Genomic DNA, 19655 nt, shown 5'->3' with positions numbered 1-19655 from the left:
AGTTAATAAAACAGTATCCAAATCAAACAATGAAAAATCCAGGATGGTATGTCACACACACACACACACACACACACACACACACACACACACACACACACACACACGACTCCAGTGTCAGGCAACTAGCCTCAGGATGGATTGTACATAAGTTTGTATTACAGGGATTTGCTCTTGATGGCAGATGCTGTATGTTGATGTGTCATACAGCTGGTGTAGACCCTCATTTATATACTTCTGTCAGTCAAGTAACACAGTGGTAGATTCCATGCCTGCAGCGAGGATAATGTTGGAGTTATCAGGTTTTAGGGAATAAAGAGCTTGGAGTTCCTGCAGAGGACAGGTTGTAGGGACCTGAGGAAGGGCTGTCAAACAATGTTGGATGTTGGAAATACTTGGAGGACTTGTAAGGTGTGGTGTGTGTACTGTAAGACCTTCGGTACACACACCATTGGATTATTTGACTTGTCGCTCTAACAAACTAGCTGAGTGTCAGCAATATGTCTCGTGGTCTTATCGTGGCGTGTTTATCTTCTGCCGTTAGGTCAGAAGATAGAAATGCCACTTGCACGCTTAGAGTAGCAGATTGACGGTGACCAACTTTAAACAGAACTTGATTAATTTCCACACACATTTATTAAAATAATAAATAAACATAGACATTACGTAACTTGATTCTGGATACTGTTTACAGTTGACAGTCTGATGTTCCCTTGGTCTTGGTTCGTTAATGTTATTCTCACATATCTCTGATGCTTGACAAAGTGTCTATTCATTTATCTTCATGGCTATGTACAAGAATGTGATAATCGTATTAGGTGTAGACTGTAACTTGACTGTAGACTGGTACAGACAAATGCAGACTGAGTGATCGGAGGTCTGTACACTCGTTATAATACCTTGAGCGTTTAGGTATCACTGCGCGAGTGTGATCCATGAGGAGAAAGGGTTCTACGTTAGCAGCAATCTCATTGGCTGCATTACATTTTAATACGCGGATCGGCGGAAGCAGAATTTGGTCCATCTCTATGACAGCGCCATCTCGTAGAGCAGAGACGGACGAGTGCTGCGCCTTCGCTCTTGTGCTTAGTGGGGCGCGCTCTAGTGGGCAAGTTGTGTACGCGCTGGCTGTGCGGAACTATGTACACAACATAAGGGATGATTTTAAAGTAGTGATGGTGGATCAAGTTGGTTTCGTGGTCTGAACTGTTGAAGGGAAGGTTCAATGTCAGGTTTGCTGTTGGCAAGTTTTGGGATTATGTTGCAATTTGGTACTTCCAGTTAAATTAGTGTGAAGGAAAGTAGATCCTTCACCAAAGCAGCATGATTAAGTGCAGAATTAGGGCTGAAAGTGAGAGCCTTGCATAATACAGATAATTCAGGAAGAGTGAGAGGGTTTGATGAGAGGTTGAGAACACTATGCTGTTCTGGCTGGTTCGTATGATTGTCAGTTATCACTACTTTGGGAAGCAAGGATGAAGACTGAGGGATGTTAAGAAGGTTGGCCAACCTTGGTTTGTTCGAGGGGAATGGTGGTTGATGTTGTGATTGTTTTGAGAGCTGGATGAGAACAGAAAGGGAAATGCTACAGTAGTTATAGCTTTTTGAAGGGAAGTGTGACCTGTTGTTCCAGTTTGAATTTTCTTGGTTGATGATAGCATCCATGGAAAGATGGGGGGCAGATAACTGCACTATTTTATAGGAGAGAAGTCTTGTTCAGTGGAAATTGGCAGATATGGCATATAGGTCACAGATTAGCCATGTAAGTGCAATAGATTGCTGTATTTAAAACTGGAAAATGGGTTGTAGAGATGGAGAACAACCAGAGAAAGGGATTTCAGTGTTAAGCCTTTGGAGGTAACTTCCAAGGACAAGCAACTTTCAAGAAACAGAATGTGGGCTCTTAGTTTTGATCATGCAGAAGCATGTTTCTGAAAGGATCGAATTTAGTATGTGATGGGATCCATCCTGGCAAGAGAGGAGGGTCTGGAGTGTTAGAGATGGAGTGAGTGGCAAAAGAAACTGAGAAGCAGGGTGGGGAAGAGAAGAAAGGGGAAAAAAGCAAGGAAAAGAGCAGAAAAATTTGTGTGAAAAATCATGAGAACATACTATCGTTAACAAGAGGTAATGAGTGGAGGAGAATTTCTCGCCAGAAAAATGGACTGTGAGAAACAAAAAAGTAGCAAGTCATGAAAAAGACAAAATTTTAGAAACAAAGCAAACAGAAAGAGGAAGTCCTCAGAGAAAACTTAGTCCACTGTGTTCGGCACATAAAGAATGCAGGAGATGCAGTAAAAGTCAGTGCAGTTTGGCAAAAGACAAACGCACAAAACCATGAAAGAATTGCATAGACACAAGATAAGTGGAGGATGGGAATGAAAATTGCTGCCAAATTTACAAATAAGTTGGCAAAAGACAATTGGGAGAAGGCTCTGCAATGTAGTGAACTGTAAACAAAGTGTTATAAGTGAATTCATAAATAACTGTAGGCATATTTAAGTGTATTGTAATCAATATTAGAAAAAATCTATGGGAAATTTGTTGGTTAATATAGGCAGTACAGACATCAATATGCGAACTACCGTATAAGGTTGAAAACAGATGACAAATTGAACAATGCAGATGATAACGAAGACTCATAAGGGGTTTACATAAGAAAGAATGATGACCACATGGGCTAATATATCAAATAAAGTAATCAATTTTTGAAAATATGTAATGTAATTGGAAAGATAAATTTAATCGCCATGCGGCGATAGGAAAACATATGTATAAAAAGGTATTGAGAAACTTTGAGAGTGAATGGCTCCTTGTTCTGGTGAAGGATTGAAGGGGAAGGTAGAGGGATGTAGGAAATTGACTAATGTGATTTAGGTGAGTTCAGAACAATCACCCAGAATTCCTGGTCAGGGGGGACATAACTGTCCTGGGTGACTTTTCCAAACACTCCACGTGTCCTAAACCTCAACAGTGCTTTTCCTACATCCTCCTTCCTTCCCCTTCAACCCTTTTGCCAGAAGAAGGAACCATTGGCTCCAAAAGGTTTTTTAATTCCACTTGGTGAATGGATTTAATATCTATCCAATTATAATATGTATTTTCAAAAACTGATTATTTTTGTTGAAAGAATAAGACTTGTAATGTAATTCATCAACCATCTCACTGTAACTGAAAAAATCGTGGCTGACACTTTTACTGCTAATAAACAAACATTGTGTTTGACCTTGCCTGGTGCAACCCTTTTGAAGTAATTCTAGTGCAGTGACTAGAAAACCAGTTTTGCTGCTTATGTATTCAAGCAGTATATTGGTTAGCCTCACATGGTTGAGTAACTTCCTTTCAGACCTCTCCAAGAGGAAAAAACCCAATAATAATTGAAGTGAATGCTGGGAATCGAACCCAGGAAATCAGCATTATTAGACCTGCTAATCAATAGTCTAAGCAGTCAACTTCTGTATCTTTTGTTCTCCTCTACCAACTTCCCTTTGTGACACCAGAACACTTGAAATGCCCTTGGTATGTAATGAATGGCTACTAGAGGAGACGTACTGTAATGAAGAACTGAAAATAAAATAAAATCAGCGAGCAAAGATTTGAACAAAAAGGAGACATTATAATCCATGACTGAAATAGCAGATGATGAATCAACAGTCACTGCTGTTGAAAATAAGGTAGTTCTGTGGATACTGCTAGCAAAGCTTCATGACTGACTAATGTGAGAAAAATTGTATGTTGTGTTTCTGTTCTTATTCTAAATGTACACTTCACTCAGTGGCACTTAGAGACTTGTAGCATGTCACAGTGCATCACTTACAAGAGGACCAGAGTGTGTGCAGTTTGTACCACCTCTCTCTGCATTCAGTTGTAAACGTGACAATGCTGCCACCAGGGCCTGGTTACCAGTTTTGTTTTGCCAAGTAATACCAGTTGTGCTTGTCTTCCCATTCCATATTTCCTTCAGTCTTCCATTACATAGCATCATGCAGAAGACACATCTCAAACTATGCATTCCCCCCCTCCCAGCCCCTGCCAATTGCTGCTTTTGTGGAGGATATTCATGTAAATAGATTTTCTCTCGTAAGCTTCTTTCAACATTCTTGGTTTATTATTTAATTGATCCATTTTATTTCCTGTCCTCTCACAGCATTACATCTCAAAGCCCTCTAAATATCTTCTGCCCTATCTATCTCTCTCTTTTTCTCTTTCTTTCTCCATCAGTCAGTCAATCCATCTGTCCTCTGCACCCCACATCCTGAAAAGGATATTTCATTGTGTACTACAGAACACACTGTCTTGTAAAGTTCACTCCCTCATTAGGCATACTTGCCGCCTTTTGCTTCTTTCTATGCATGATAACTAGTGTGTTTGAAATACATTATTTGTATAGTGTGTGTTGCTGTTGAGTTCTCTCTTCTGAACACATTTTGCATTGCATTAATTGATAAACATCTCAAAGACTACTTCAATTAAAACTTCCTTAGACTAGAACAATATGATCTTTTTGTCAAATGGAAACTTGATTGGTTTCCACTTATTTCAATGTACTTATTGGTGTGCATAGCATTTTTAAAGACAAAGATGTTTCTAACTTGATGAATAATTTTTTTCCTCTACGAGCATAACATTAACTACTTCAATTACATAAATTGAAATAAACAGCAACCAGTTGCATAAAGGAACCGGTTTCAGACACTTGGCGCCCTTATTTAGAAGGTTGTACCTATTGCATTATTTGCAAGTGTCAACAAGAAGATACATACTGCAAAATGCCATGGTCATGTGGTTCATAGGCCTGCACAGAAATGATGTATACAGGCACTATGAACCACGTGACAACAGCATTTTGCTGTATGTGTCTTATTGTTGACATACACAAATAATGTTATACCTATAACCTTCTGAAGAAGCATGCAAGTGTCCGAAATCAGTTAATAAATTAAATTTCTTTTATGTAACTGGTTGCTGATTATTTCGATTTATACAACTACAGTTACTGAAGATGAGTAAAATATTTCAGCGATGTACACTCCTGGAAATGGAAAAAAGAACACATTGACACCGGTGTGTCAGACCCACCATACTTGCTCCGGACATTGCGAGAGGGCTGTACAAGCAATGATCACACGCACGGCACAGCGGACACACCAGGAACCGCGGTGTTGGCCGTCGAATGGCGCTAGCTGCCCAGCATTTGTGCACCGCCGCCGTCAGTGTCAGCCAGTTTGCCGTGGCATACGGAGCTCCATCGCAGTCTTTAACACTGGTAGCATGCCGCGACAGCGTGGACGTGAACCGTATGTGCAGTTGACGGACTTTGAGCGAGGGCGTATAGTGGGCATGCAGGAGGCCGGGTGGACGTACCGCCAAATTGCTCAACACGTGGGGCGTGAGGTCTCCACAGTACATCGATGTTGTCGCCAGTGGTCGGCGGAAGGTGCACGTGCCCGTCGACCTGGAACCGGACCGCAGCGACGCACGGATGCACGCCAAGACCGTAGGATCCTACGCAGTGCCGTAGGGGACCGCACCGTCACTTCCCAGCAAATTAGGGACACTGTTGCTCCTGGGGTATCGGCGAGGACCATTCGCAACCGTCTCCATGAAGCTGGGCTACGGTCCCCCATCGTGCAGCCCGCCTCCAGTGGTGTCGCGACAGGCGTGAATGGAGGGACGAATGGAGACGTGTCGTCTTCAGCGATGAGAGTCGCTTCTGCCTTGGTGCCAATGATGGTCGTATGTGTGTTTGGCGCCGTGCAGGTGAGCGCCACAATCAGGACTGCATACGACCGAGTCACACAGGGCCAACACCCGGCATCATGGTGTGGGGAGCGATCTCCTACACTGGCCGTACACCTCTGGTGATCGTCGAGGGGACACTGAATAGTGCACGGTACATCCAAATCGTCATCGAACCCATCGTTCTACCATTCCAAGACCGGCAAGAGAACTTGCTGTTCCAACAGGACAATGCACGTCCCCATGTATCCCGTACCACCCAACGTGCTCTAGAAGGTGTAAGTCAACTACCATGGCCAGCAGGATCTCCGGATCTGTCCCCCATTGAGCATGTTTGGAACTGGATGAAGCGTCGTCTCACGCGGTCTGCACGTCCAGCACGAAAGGTGGTCCATCTGAGGCGCCAGGTGGAAATGGCATGGCAAGCCGTTCCACAGGACTACATCCAGCATCTCTACGATTGTCTCCATGGGAGAATAGCAGCCTGCATTGCTGCGAAAGGTGGATATACACTGTACTAGTGCCGACATTGTGCATGCTCTGTTGCCTGTGTCTATGTGCCTGTGGTTCTGTCAGTGTGATCATGTGATGTATCTGACCCCAGGAATGTGTCAATAAAGTTTCCCCTTCCTGGGACAATGAATTCACGGTGTTCTTATTTCAATTTCCAGGAGTGTATTTATGTACTTCGTTACTCCACCTAAAGAAAATTATAAACTTATAGTCATTATGACTGTTGTTCTTTTCATTGTTTAAGCCAGACATTTTCATTACTTTTTTTAGTTGTGTTTTTTGTGTGTTTTCTTTTGAAATATCTTGCATTTTACATTATATCTTAATTTTACATTATAGCTTACCTTTTACATTAATCCATTGTATTTTTGCAGACATTCCATCCTGAAACTACAGATATATATGATAAGAAGAACATGCCAAGAGTGATTTACTGTGTGCATGCTCTCAGTACCCACCTTTTTAAATCAGGGAAAGCACCTCTTGTGCAAGATCTATATGGGAAAGCAGAATTTACAGGTGTGTGCTGTGTTCAGTCCGAATACCAATGAAACCAAACACACTTTATTTTATGTAACAGGTGTCACATTTTGCTGGTTGTTAAACATAGCTATTTTCTCCTGCTCCATTGTTTTCTTAGTAAGTCTAAAACATATTGGAGCATTTTCTTTTGTTACAACCAAAGGAGTGTTCTCTTTGTTTTTTCAATTATATCAGTTTGTGTGTTGTTCTGTTGCGATTAGTTCTTAATTTTTTGTTCATATATTTGTTCTTACAAAAGTTTCAGTCCATTGTTAAATGCGGCCAACCATTGTTGGACTGTAATATTATTTGTAGATGTTGCTATGGATGCTCTTTCACCAGTCATTGTCTATTCTTTTAATTGCTATTTTGATTCTTGTGTGTAATGATGTGTCCAGGTTTCATCAACAGTCACAGATCAGTGCAAAAAGTCTTACGGGGTACAATTAATCGACCACAGACATTGTGTTGAAATATTGTACTGGATGTGCTTTCGGTAGTCTGTGAGCAATTGCGGCACCTACCTTGCACACAGCACAGCCAAATCTCTGGGCAACATGTTATGCATTAACTCAGTTGAGGTGCCTACAGTACCAACAATTACACAATTTTTTGTTCAATGGTCTTGCATTACTATATCATAAATTTTGTCAATGGTTTCCTTTGTAGTGACCTCAGTTGGATGCCTCGAGCACACTTCATCTTCAGTGCTTGTCTGATTAGGTTTAAATTCATTAATCCAAAAGTAAATGGCCTTCAATGATGGTGCAGAGCCTGCGTAAAATTAATCCATTTCTGTTTTGATTTGTGTGGCGGTCCAACCATGTAAATGAAAATATTTAATAATAGCAAGAAATTCAGTTTCCCTGCTTTCAATCACAGTTGACACACTGACCAATTCAGATGGCTGTCAATAATGAACTGCATGCTGTACATTGTTGAAATTCTGTATATAATCCTTGTAATAATCAAGCTTACCAACCATGAAGGTGCAACAAAAATGTTCCATTTGTTCATGGAGATTTATCAGCCTTATCAAACACCCTCACAGTTTCCAAAATAACTTTGAAACACTAAGTTGTTCATTAAGTATAATTATCAGGTGTATTTGCTCAAATAGTATTCATTAATCTCCTTACATTAACCACATAAAGATTTTGTATTTCTCATGCAAGTTTTCAACTTTTTGAAGGTCTGTGAACAACTAAGCTAACTAAGATTCACACAAAATCTTTCAGAATTGTTAATTCATTATAATATAATTCTGGTGTTTAACATTGACTGATACAAAGTTTGTGGAGGCCTTGAAACTATTGATGAATGGTACCCCTGGGGCACACTCTGCACGGGCAGAAGCATGCTGTACAGGTGACTTGCTGTCCAGTATGTATGGCTTCCACTTCTTGCAGATGTTCCATCATTATGCTCAATGTTTTTACTTGAAACGAACCATTCAAAACCTGAATGAATACAATTGAATCGCACAAAGTTAGTGCATAAATAAATACATCCATTAATTCCTGTTATTAATATTTGCCCTAATCAAAGTATGAGTCTTCAGTGATCATCTATCACTGGTAGAACCATTTGTAAGAATTGCTGCAAGAGGATTGTCAGCATTAGAAGAGAATTATTTTCACTTTAAAGTGTTGGTTTAATTGAAGTGAATATGTTGCTGGTACAGAGTTTTTTTTTTAATTATCTCATAGAGCAATCAAGTTGCAATAAATTACTTTGGCATGGTCAGATCAGTCCTGATTTCATTTGGTAAGAACTGATGGTGGGGTTCAAGTGTGGTGCAGACCCACTTGAAGCCACAGACCCAGTTTGTCAACAAAGGCACTGTGCAAGCTGATGGTGGCTCGATAATGGTGTGGGCTGTGTTTAGAGAGATTGGACTGCTTCCTCTGATCGAACCTGGTCCAACTGAATTGATCATCAACTGGAAAAGGTTGTTTGGCTATCTGGAGACCTGTTACAACCATCCATGGACTTAATGTTCCAAAACAACAATGAAATTTTCATAGATGACAATGTGCCATCTCCATAGGCCCCATTTGTTTGACTGGTTTGAAGAACATTCCGGACAGCTCCAGCTAACGATTTGGCCACCCAGGTCACCACACATTGTACTTTTTTGGGACACATTTGAAAGATCAGTTCGTGAACAATACCTGCACTGGCAATGCTTTCACAATTATGGATGGCTATTGAGGCAATATTACTCAGTATTCCTCGATACGATGTCCACAAATTGTTGAGTCCAAGCCACATAGAGTTACTGCGCTAAAACATGTGAAAGGAGGTCGGACGTGATATTAGGAGGTATCTCATGACTTTTATCACCTCAGTGTATATCCTACATTGTTCATAATGGCAGTCTGTTGTTTAGATAGAGTTATGTACATTGGTGTCCATCTAATTTAAATTTTATTAAATGAAGTCATTTTCTGTTTAGGCGTCTGATCACTGACATGCCTCTTAACCCACGGGAACGAGTGATGTGAGAGGTCTCCTTTGCTTTCATATTAGATTGTTATGCATTTCCATGCTGGTAGTGGTGGGAGGGAGAGGGGGAAGGGGGTGTCTGCTGATGCAGTCTGCAGTTGTGTAACAACTTTTCTCTCTGCACTCAGCATTTAATCAACGTGTGTGCTTGTTATTGTTACAAAGCTGTGTCATGTGATGCACGTAGCCTGGTAATTCCACTACTATCTCTCCTCTCTACACTCTTTCCTTTTTAGAGCTGATGTGAAAGAATGTATGATATATTTTTTCGGTACTGAAACTTATGAAGCTCTCCATGTTACTCTATCCTGTGTGAGCTTCTTCATCTCTGAGTAACTACTGCAACCTACATCCTTCTGGATCTGCTTAGTGTATTCATCTCTTGGTCTGCCTCTATGATTTATACCCTCCACACTTCCCTCTAGTACTAAATTAGTGATTCCTTGATGCCTCAGAATGGGTCCTACCAACCAATCCCTTCTTTTAGTCAGGTTGTGCCACAAATTCCTCTTCTCCCCAATTCTGTTCAGTACCTCCTTATTTGTTGCTACCCATCTAATCTTCAGCATTTTTCCGTAGCACTACATTTCAAAAGCTTCTATTCTCATCTTGTGTTAACTATTTATCGTTCATGTTTCACATCTGTACATGGCTACATTCCATACAAATACTTCCAGTAAAGAGTTCCTGACACTTAAATCTATACTCGATGTTAAAAAATTTCTCTTCTTCAGAAACACTTTCCTTGCCATAGCCTGTCTACACTTTATATCCTCTCTACTTCGACCATTATCAGTTATTTTGCTCCCCAAGTAGCAAAACTTGCATGCTACTTTAAGTGCCTCATTTCCTAATCTAATTCCCTCAGCATCACCTGACTTAATTCGACTACATTCCATTATCCTGGTTTTGCTTTAGTTGATGTTCATCTTGTATCCTCCTTTCAAGAGACTGTTAATTCCATTCAAGTGCTCTTCCAGGTCCTGCTGTCTCTGTCAGAATTACAATGTCATGGGCAAAGCTCAAAGCTTTTATTCTTCTCCATGGATTTTAATTCTTACTCCAAATTTTTCTTTTGTTACCTTTACTGATTGCTCAGTATACAGATTGAATAACATCAGGGATAGGCCACAACCTTGTCTTACTTCCTTCTGAACCACTGCTTCCCTTCCATGGCCCTCAGCTCTTATAACTGCCATCTGGTTTCTGTACAAATTGTAAATAACATTTCACTCCATGCATTTGACCCCTCCCACCTTTAGAATTTGAATGAGAGTATTTCAGTCAACACTGTCAAAAGCTTTCTCTATCTATACAAATGCTAGAAATGTAGGTTTGCCTTTCCTTAACCTATCTTCTAAGATAAGCTGTAGTATCAGTATTGCCTTGTGTGTTCTAACGTTTCTATAGAATCCAAACTGATCTTCCCCAAAGTCAGCTTCTACCAGTTTTTCCATTTGTCTGTAAAGAATTCATGTCCATATTTTGCAACCATGGCTTATTAAACTAATAGTTTGGCAATTTTCACACCTGTCGACACGTGCTTTCTTTGGAATTGGAATTATTATATTCTTTTTGAAGTCTGAGGGAATTTCACCTGTCTCGTACACCTTGCTCACCTGATGGTAGAGTTTAGTTATTACTGGCTCTCCCAAGGTTATCAGTAGTTCTAATGGAAAGCTGTCTACTCCCGGAGTCTTGTTTTGACTTAGTCTTTCAGCGCTATGTCAAATTCTTCACATAGTATCATATCTCCCATTTCATCTTCATCTACGTCCTCTTCCTTCTCCATAATATTACCAAGTATGACGGTGGTTTGAAAAGTTCTCGTGACGGGATAGAAAAAAGTACTTACATCTCTGAAACTTTTGTATTTTTCAGTGTAGTCTCCTTGTAGGTTAATGCGCTTGATCCAGTGATGTTCCAGTGCCTTGATTCCATCTTGAAAATGAGTTTCCTCCAGGCTTTCAAAATAGTCGTCAACTCATATTATCAATTCTTCGTTTGAAGTGAATCTTCATCCACCGAGAAAAATTTTCAGTTTTGGGAAGAGATGGAAGTCTGACGGAGTCATATCAGCTGAATAAGGCAGGTGTTGCAACAATTCATACCTCAGTTCATGTAATTTTGCCATGGAGACAGCACATGTGTGCAGGCGCACATTATCTTGATGGAAGATGACTTTCTTCCTTGCTAAACCTGACTCTTTTCGTGTATCCTTTGTTGCAATTTGTCCAGGAGGTTAGCATAATATTCTCCAGTAATTGTTTGCCTAGTGGGGAGATAATCTACAAACAGAATCTCCTTCGCATCCATGAACGCTGATGCCTTGACCTTTCCCGCCGAAGGAATTGTCTTTGCTTTCATTGGTGGTGGATAATCAGCATTTTTCCACTGCTTTGACTGTTGTTTTTGCCTCTGGGGTATAGTAGTGCGCCCAAGTTTCATCTGTGGTCGCAAACCGGTGCAGAAAATCTTGTTTGTTTTCCTAAAATGGGCCAAATATTGTTCCGATATGTCCATTCTCGTGTGTTTTTGATCCAGCAGCAAGAGTTGCAGCACCAATCTTGCAGATAATTTTTTCATTTCCAATTCTTCAGTTAAAATGTGATATACCCTTTCAGATGCCACTTCGCAAGCATGAGCAATTTTACGCATTTTCAATTCTCCATGACCATTTTGTACACTTTTGCAATGATTTATGGAATAGTGACACATCTTGGCCGACAACTGTGTGCATCATCATCTAAGCTCTCTTGACCAAATTTAAGTTCACTTGTCCACTTGGCAACAGTTAAGTATGAGGGAGCATAGTCCTCCAGTTTAAGAAAATTGGCGTGAATGTCCTTTGTGCTTTCATAACTTTCTTTATGGAGTACTTAATCACTGATCAACTCTTGATTTTATTTATTTATTCTCTCAACCCTTCCCCCCGCCCCCCCCCCTCCCCCATCTTCGCAAATCACTATGCGGGAACAGCAACAGGACCATGTCACCACAGCAACTCTCTTCCAAGAGCATTGACGTGGCACATGTTTACATGCAACAGTCCAATGAATATAATGTGAACAAGTCGTTGCACTAATGCTGACCTCTTGTTGTGAACTTTTCAAACCACCCTCATACATCACCATTGAACAGACCCAATATGTACTCCTTCCACCTTTCTACTTGCGAGTTCCGGAGGATTAATACCTAATTAATCATCATTCAGCTGTTATAATTTTTGCTGTGGCATCTTGAGCTGCTTCCGCTCATGTCTCAGTGGCACTATACAAAAGAGTTTATCAAAGGGAACACCAAACTACCTTGAAAAGATACCATGGGTATTGTGACAAGGTAAACTACTGGAGAAATTAATGCCTGGAAATTTGCTTAGTTCAGAATACTTTCACATTTTTATGTGTTGCCAAATGAAATTTTTGAGATTATTTACTCATATCAAAGAAAGTATTCTGTATTTAAGAAAAGACTATCCAGATTATGTTATGCAGCAACAAAAATAATAAATTTTTGAAAATATGATTAATAACTATGATATATTTAGAATTTTAGATGTCAACCTGTAGATGACAATCATTTTATGATGCTAGTTTTTCACTTCTTTCAATTGTTTATTATTCTGCTTTTATTCTTCCTGTGAACAGTGTTTGCCAGTTTTATTGTACTGTCCCTAAGACCTTGAAATCTCTGAAATAAGATCCCTTCCTTACATTTTTTATATAATTTATATGTTAACATATTTCATAGTCTAGATGCAACGATGCATGTTCCATTCCAGTGTAGGTAAAGGAAAGTTTTTGCTCACCATATAGTGGAAATGCTGAGCTGCAGATAGGTACAACAAAAAGATTCCACAAATAAAGCTTCCAGCCATTAAGACCTTCGCCAACAATACACACAAGCAGACGCAACTCTCACACATGCGACTGCAGCCTCAGGTAACTGAAATCACACTGCAGGCAGCAGCAGTGCATGATGAGAGTAGCAACTGTGTGGGGGTAAGGAAGAGATTGGAGTGGGGAGAGGAAAGGATAGTATGGTGGGGGTGGCAGACAGTGAAGTGCTGCAGGTTAGACGGAGGGTAGGGGAGAGGTGCGGAGGGGAGGGGGTGGGGGAAGTAGCAGAAAAAGGGAGAAGAAAAAATACAGAGTGTTGGTGGAATATGGCTGTGTAGTGCTGAAATGGGAAAAGGGAAGGGGCTGAGTAGGTGAGGACAGTGACTAAGAAAGGTAGATGCCAGCAGGGTTACAGGAGCATAGGAGTATTGCAGGAAAAGTTCCCACCTGTGCAGTTCAGAAAAGCTGGTGTTGGTGGGAAGCATCCATATTGAACAGGCTGTCAAGCACTCACTGAAATGAAGGATGTCATGTTTGGCAGCGTGTTCAGTGACAGGGTGGTCAACTTGTTTCTTGGCCACAGTTTGTCAGTGGCCATTCGTGTGGACAGACAGCTTGTTGGTTGTCTTGCCCACATAGAATGGAGCACAGTGGTTGCAGCTTAGCTTCTAAATCACATGACTGGTTTCACAGTTAGCCCTGCCTTTAATGGGATAGGTGATGTTCGTGACCAGACTGGAGTAGCTGGTGGTGGGAGGGTGTATGGGACAGGTCTTGTATCTAGGTCTATTACAGGGGCATGAGACATGAGGTAAGGGGTTGGGTGCAGGGATTGTGTAAGGATGGATGAGTATATTGTGTAGGTTCGGTGGACGTTGTGGTACCACTGGGAAGGATAGTGGGCAGGACATTTCTCATTTTAGGGCACAACGAGAGGTAGTTGGAACCTTGGTGTAGAATGTAATTCACTTACTCCACTCCTGGGTGGTATTGAGTTAAGAGGACTGATCCTCTGTGGCCGGACAGTGGGACTTTGGGAGGTGGTGGGAGACTGGAAATATAAGGCACAGAAGATTTGTTTTTGTACAAGATTGGGTGGATAATTACGATCTGTCAAGGCTTCAGTGAGACCTTCGGTATATTTCAAGAGAGAGTGCTTGTCATGGTAGATGTGACAACCACTGTTGGCTAGCCTGTATGGAAGTTACTTCTTGGTATGGAATGAGTAGCTGCTGTTGAAATGGAGGCATTGCTGGCAGTTAGTAAGTGTGATATGGAAAGCTGGCGGAGTCCTTCTGCCAGGTAGTCCTTGCGGTTCAAAACAACAGTGGTGGAGCCTTTGTCTGCAGGTAGGATTATGAGGTCTGGATCAGTTTTTAGATGGTGGAATTCAGTTCTTTCTGTGGATTTAAGGTTTTGTTTGCATGTTGAGGGATTTGGAGAATGATGATAAGGCAAGATTTGAGGTTAAGAAATTCTGGAAAGTTAACAGGGAGTGATTTGGGGGCAGTGGGGCTGGATTATGGTTGGGTAAGGAGTGAACCGAGTTAAGCAGGGTTCAATATTAGTCTCAACCAAAGAAGGCTGCCATCCGTTTCATACCTTCCGTACAGCCTAGCCACCTTTGGTCATCGCATCTGCAGTGACGAGTGGTCCATCTCAAAATATACCGAAGGTCTCACTAAAGCCTTTACAGACTGTAATTATCCTCCCAACCTGGTACAAAAACAAATCTCCTGTTCCTTATCTTAATAGGCTTCCACCATCTCCCAAAGTCCCACTGTCCGGCCACAGAGGGGCATTCTCCTCGTAACTGAGAACCACGCAGGTTTGGAGCAACTGAATTACATTCTCCGCCAGGGTTTTGACTACTATTTGTCGTGCCCTGAAATGAGAAATGTCCTGCCCACTATCCTTCCCACCCTCCCACAGTGGTGTCCTGTCATCCACCAAACCTACACAATATACACTCCATCCTCACACAACCCCTGCTCCCAACCCCTTACCTCATGGCTCATACCCCAGAAATAGACCTAGATGAAAGACGTGTCCCATACATTCTCCCACCATCACCTACTTCAGTCTGGTCATGAACATCACTTATCCCATCAAAGGCAGGGCTACCTGGAAACGAGTCAAGTGATCTACTAGCTAAGCTGCAACCACTGTGCTGCGTTCTATGTGGGCATGACAAACAACAAGCTGTCAGTCCACATGAATGGCCACAGACAAACTGTGGCCAAGAAACAATTGGACCACTGTGTTGCTGAACACACTGCCAAACTTGTCATCCTTCATTTCAATGACTGCTTTACAGCTTGTGCCATATGGATCCTTCGAGCAACACCAGCTTTTCCTGAATTGCGTAGGTGGGAACTGTCCCTGCAACACATCCTACGTTCCCGCAACCCTCCTGGCCTCAACCTTTGTTAGTCACTGTCCTCACCCATCCAGCCCCTTCCTTGTTCTCATTCCAGCACTAAACAGCCATCATTCTGCCATCACACTCAGTTATTTTTCTTACTTCTCTCCTTTTCTGCTACTTCCTCCCCCCCCCCCCCCCCAGATACTATCCCTCCCCCTCCCTGCTCCAGCCTCCTCCATACCCCCACCCAGTTTTCAGTTGCTTGAGACTGCAGTTGTGTGTGTGTGTGTGTGTGTGTGTGTGTGTGTGTGTGTGTGTGTGTGTGTGTCTATTGTTGACAAAGGCCGTAACAGCCAAAAGCTTTATTTGTGACAGTCTTTTTTGTTGTGCCTATATGCGACTTAGCATCTCCACTACATGGTGAATAGCAACTTTCCTTTTCATAATATTGTTGCATTCCATCCTGCATTTTCTGTTGTTTGTTGGTTTCCTTTTCTTTCTTAAGCCCTAAAACTGATGTGCATTTTTTACTTGGCAATGAAAGGTATCGACTGTAGTTGTATGGTATAGTTCTCCTATGACAAATAATTCATATACTTAAAAGACGTTTAATTTTTTTATGTTTCTCTACAAGCGGAAGAGATTGGTGCAGTGAGGCGTGACCTGGAAGAGTATGGCAATCCCTTGCCAGCATTTCAGAGGATTGGAGGGCTTCTTGCAAAGGAAGCAGGGCAATATCATGAATGTGTAGAGATTGCCATTGCTGATCTGAACAGAGCTATAGACAATGTGGTAACTATAAATTTGGAAATGTTAGGATTATCCAGTATCATACATAAGGTACATCTATTTAAGAGACAGTACCAGACTAAAATACAAGCTGACATATAAATCTTCATTAGTACTGTGGTTTCCTTCATATGGTAAAAATACTAGGAATGAACGGAGGGAAATGGGACTATTCACAGATTATGCAATTGGAATTCATTTTTTGCTCCAACTTTGCATGTTTCTTGCCAGAGGAAAGAAGCTAATAATGTTGGTTAATTGCTACCGGATAATTATTATTTTTTATTAACTTGGGCTGTATCCTACCAAATAGTGACCTACACAGTATCAGGCAGGGTGTAAATTTTACTCAGTTTGTACCTAAGCCCAAGGCAATGTAGTTGGCAACAAAGTTTACAAATAAATAGAGGAGAATGGTTGAAACACACATATGCTTTGGGTCTCAATTAAAAAGTGAGTCCAAAATGTAATGGTAAATACAGTTCAAAATAAAGACTTGAAAATGGTTTTTGTGGAAAGTACACTTTGACAAAAATCAACCAAAAAGGAACAGTGCACACACAGTCCCATCGTAGCTATAATGACTTCAATATTGATAATCATTAGAGATATGTTACTGCTGTTTTGCAATTAATCAGGGTTTTTGTTCAATGTGAGTGGGTTTGAAGCAGGGGAAAGTTTTCTTATAAACACTTTGAGGACAAAATAATAATAATATTATAGAAAATATGAAACTTGTGCTGTGGTTGACCTTATTAATGTCAACACTGCTTTTCATCACTTTAACCCTATGACTGCCTATTCTCTGTCAAATGATATCTTCATTAGTGATAAATGTAGTTTCTCTTTTATCTCTTACTGCAATGTAAGAAATAATGAAGCATTATAAACCTTTGCATTATGGTGACGTCCAGAGCTCACAGCAGAATAATAAAATGCAGATAGTGTAAATTTTCAGAATACATGTGACATGTGCACCAGTCAATAACATTCTTGCCATGTACCATCTGCTCTTGCTGTTCACAATGATGGACATATTGAATGCTCAGTAAAGTAGCATTGAAGCCACCACCAATCTGGCAGTACAACCTATTACTTTAGTTTACACAACTGGAGAGTCAGTTCATCCTGGTCTGAATCATATGTGACAAAGCAACATACAGTTCCTTGGTAGCTGCCATTAACAAATGTGTGATCACAGAAATGCTGTGGTTCTCCCAGCCACACCATCAACCATGCAAAATATAAAGCTCCCCACCCCCCTTCCTCCCAAAAGACACACGCAAATGCGCATGTAAACACACACACACACACACACACACACACACACACACACACACACACACACACACACACACTTTGTCACATTCTGACACTGTCATAGTTGTGGTCTTCAGTCCAGAGACTGGTTTGATGCAGCTCTCCATGCTACTCTATCCTGTGCAAGTGTTTTCATCTTCACATGCCCACTGCAACCTACATCCTTCTAAATCTGCTTAGTGTATTCATCTCATGGTCTCCTTCTATGATTTTTACCCTCATGCTGCCCTCCAATATTAAATTGGTGATCCCTTGATGCCTAAGAACATGCCCTACCAACCAATCCCCTCTTCTAGTCAAGTTGTGCCACAAATTCCTCTTCTCCCAATTCTGTTCAGTACCTCCTCATTAATTACATGATCTACCCATCTAATCTTTAGCATTCTTCTGTAGCACCACATTTCGAAAGCTTCTATTCTCTTCTTGTCCAGACTATTTATTGTCCATGTTCACTTCTGTACGTGGCTACACTCCTTACAAATACTTTCAGAAACGACTTCCTGACACTTAAATCTATTCTCGATGTTAACAAATTTCTCTTTGTCAGAAATGCTTTCCTTGCCATTGCCAGTCCACATTTTATATCCTCTCTACTTCGACCATCCACAGTTATTTTGCTCCCCATTACTTTAAGTGTCCCATTTCCTAACCCAATTCCCTCAGCATCACCTGATTTAATTCGACTACATTCCATTATCTTCATTTTGCTTTTGTTGTTGGTCGCCTTATATCCTCCTTTCAAGACACTGTACATTCTCTTCAACTGCTCTTCCAGGTCATTTGCTGTCTCTGTCAGAATTACAATGTCACTGGGAAACCTCAAAGTTTTTACTTCTTCTACATGGATTTTAACCCTACTACAAATTTTTCTTTTGTTTCCTTTACTGAATGCTCAAAATACAGATTGAATAACATCACAGATAGGCTTTAACCCTGTCTTACTCCCTTCTCAAACACTGCTTCCCTTTCATGCCCCTTGACTCTTTATAACTGCCTTCTGGTTTCTGTACAAATTGTAAATAGCCTTTTGCTCCCTGCATTTGATCCCTGCCGTTTTCAGAATTTGAAAGAGAGTATTCCAGTCAACATTGTCAAAAGCTTTCTCTAAGTCTACAAATGCTAGAAAGGTAGGTTTGCTTTTCCTTAACCTAAGTGTCAGTATTACCTCATGTGCTCTAACATTTCTATGGAATCTTAACTGACCTTCCCTGAGGTCGCCTTCTACCAGTTGTTCCATTTGTCTGTAAAGAATTGGTGTTAGTATTTTGCACCTGTGACTTATTAAGCTGGTAGTTCGGTAATTTTCACACTTGTCAACATCTGCTTTCTTTGGGATCGGAACTATTATATTCTTATTGAAGTCTGGGGGGATTTCACCTGTCTCATACATCTTGCTCACCAGATGGCAGAGTTTTGTCAGGACTGGCTCTCCCAAGGCTGTCAGTAGTTCTAATGGAATGTTGTCTACTTCCGGGGCCTTGTTTAGACTCAAAGTCTTTCAGTGCTCTGTCAAATTCTTCATGCAGTATCATATCTCCCATTTCATCTTCATCTACATCCTCTTCCATTTCCATATTATTTTCCTCAAGTACATTGCCCTTATATAGACCCTCTATATACTCCTTCCACCTTTCTGCTTTCCCCTCTTTCCTTAGAACTGGGTTTCCGTCTGAGCTCTTGATGTTCATACAAGTGGTTCTCTTTTGTCCAAAGGTCTCTTTAATATTCCTGTTGGTTGTATCTATCGTACCCCCAGTGAGATCAGTCTCTACATCCTTACATTTGTCCTCTAGCCATCCCTGCTTAGCCATTTTGCGCTTCCTGTCGATCCCATTTTTGAGGTGTCTGTATTCCTTTTTGCATGCTTCATTTACTGCATTTTTATGTATTTTTCCTTTCATCAATTAAATTCAGTATCTCTTCTGTTGCCCAAGGATTTCTACTAGCCCTTGTCTTTTTACCTACTTGATCATCTGCTGCTTTCACTATTTCATCTCTCGAAGCTACCCATTCTTCTTCTACTGTGTTTCTGTCCCCTGTTCTTGTCAGTTGTTCTCTAATAC

The 19655-nt window shown here is 41.0% G+C and overlaps 1 protein-coding gene across 3 annotated transcripts in view; it reads left to right on the top strand.

Moving 5' to 3' along the window:
* LOC126268335 (ras GTPase-activating-like protein IQGAP1) overlaps positions 1-19655 on the top strand; it is a 345429-nt gene that overhangs the window by 35897 nt on the left and 289877 nt on the right. For all 3 annotated transcript variants that reach the window (XM_049973901.1, XM_049973902.1, XM_049973903.1), the window contains 2 exons: positions 6624-6768; positions 16118-16275. In XM_049973901.1, coding sequence (XP_049829858.1) covers positions 6624-6768; positions 16118-16275 — 303 coding nt within the window. The remainder of the gene's footprint in view (positions 1-6623; positions 6769-16117; positions 16276-19655) is intronic.

The sequence above is a fragment of the Schistocerca gregaria genome, chromosome 1, assembly GCF_023897955.1.
Source record: "Schistocerca gregaria isolate iqSchGreg1 chromosome 1, iqSchGreg1.2, whole genome shotgun sequence".
Classification (NCBI taxonomy): domain Eukaryota; kingdom Metazoa; phylum Arthropoda; class Insecta; order Orthoptera; family Acrididae; genus Schistocerca; species Schistocerca gregaria.
This window is presented reverse-complemented; position numbering and strand designations above follow the sequence as displayed.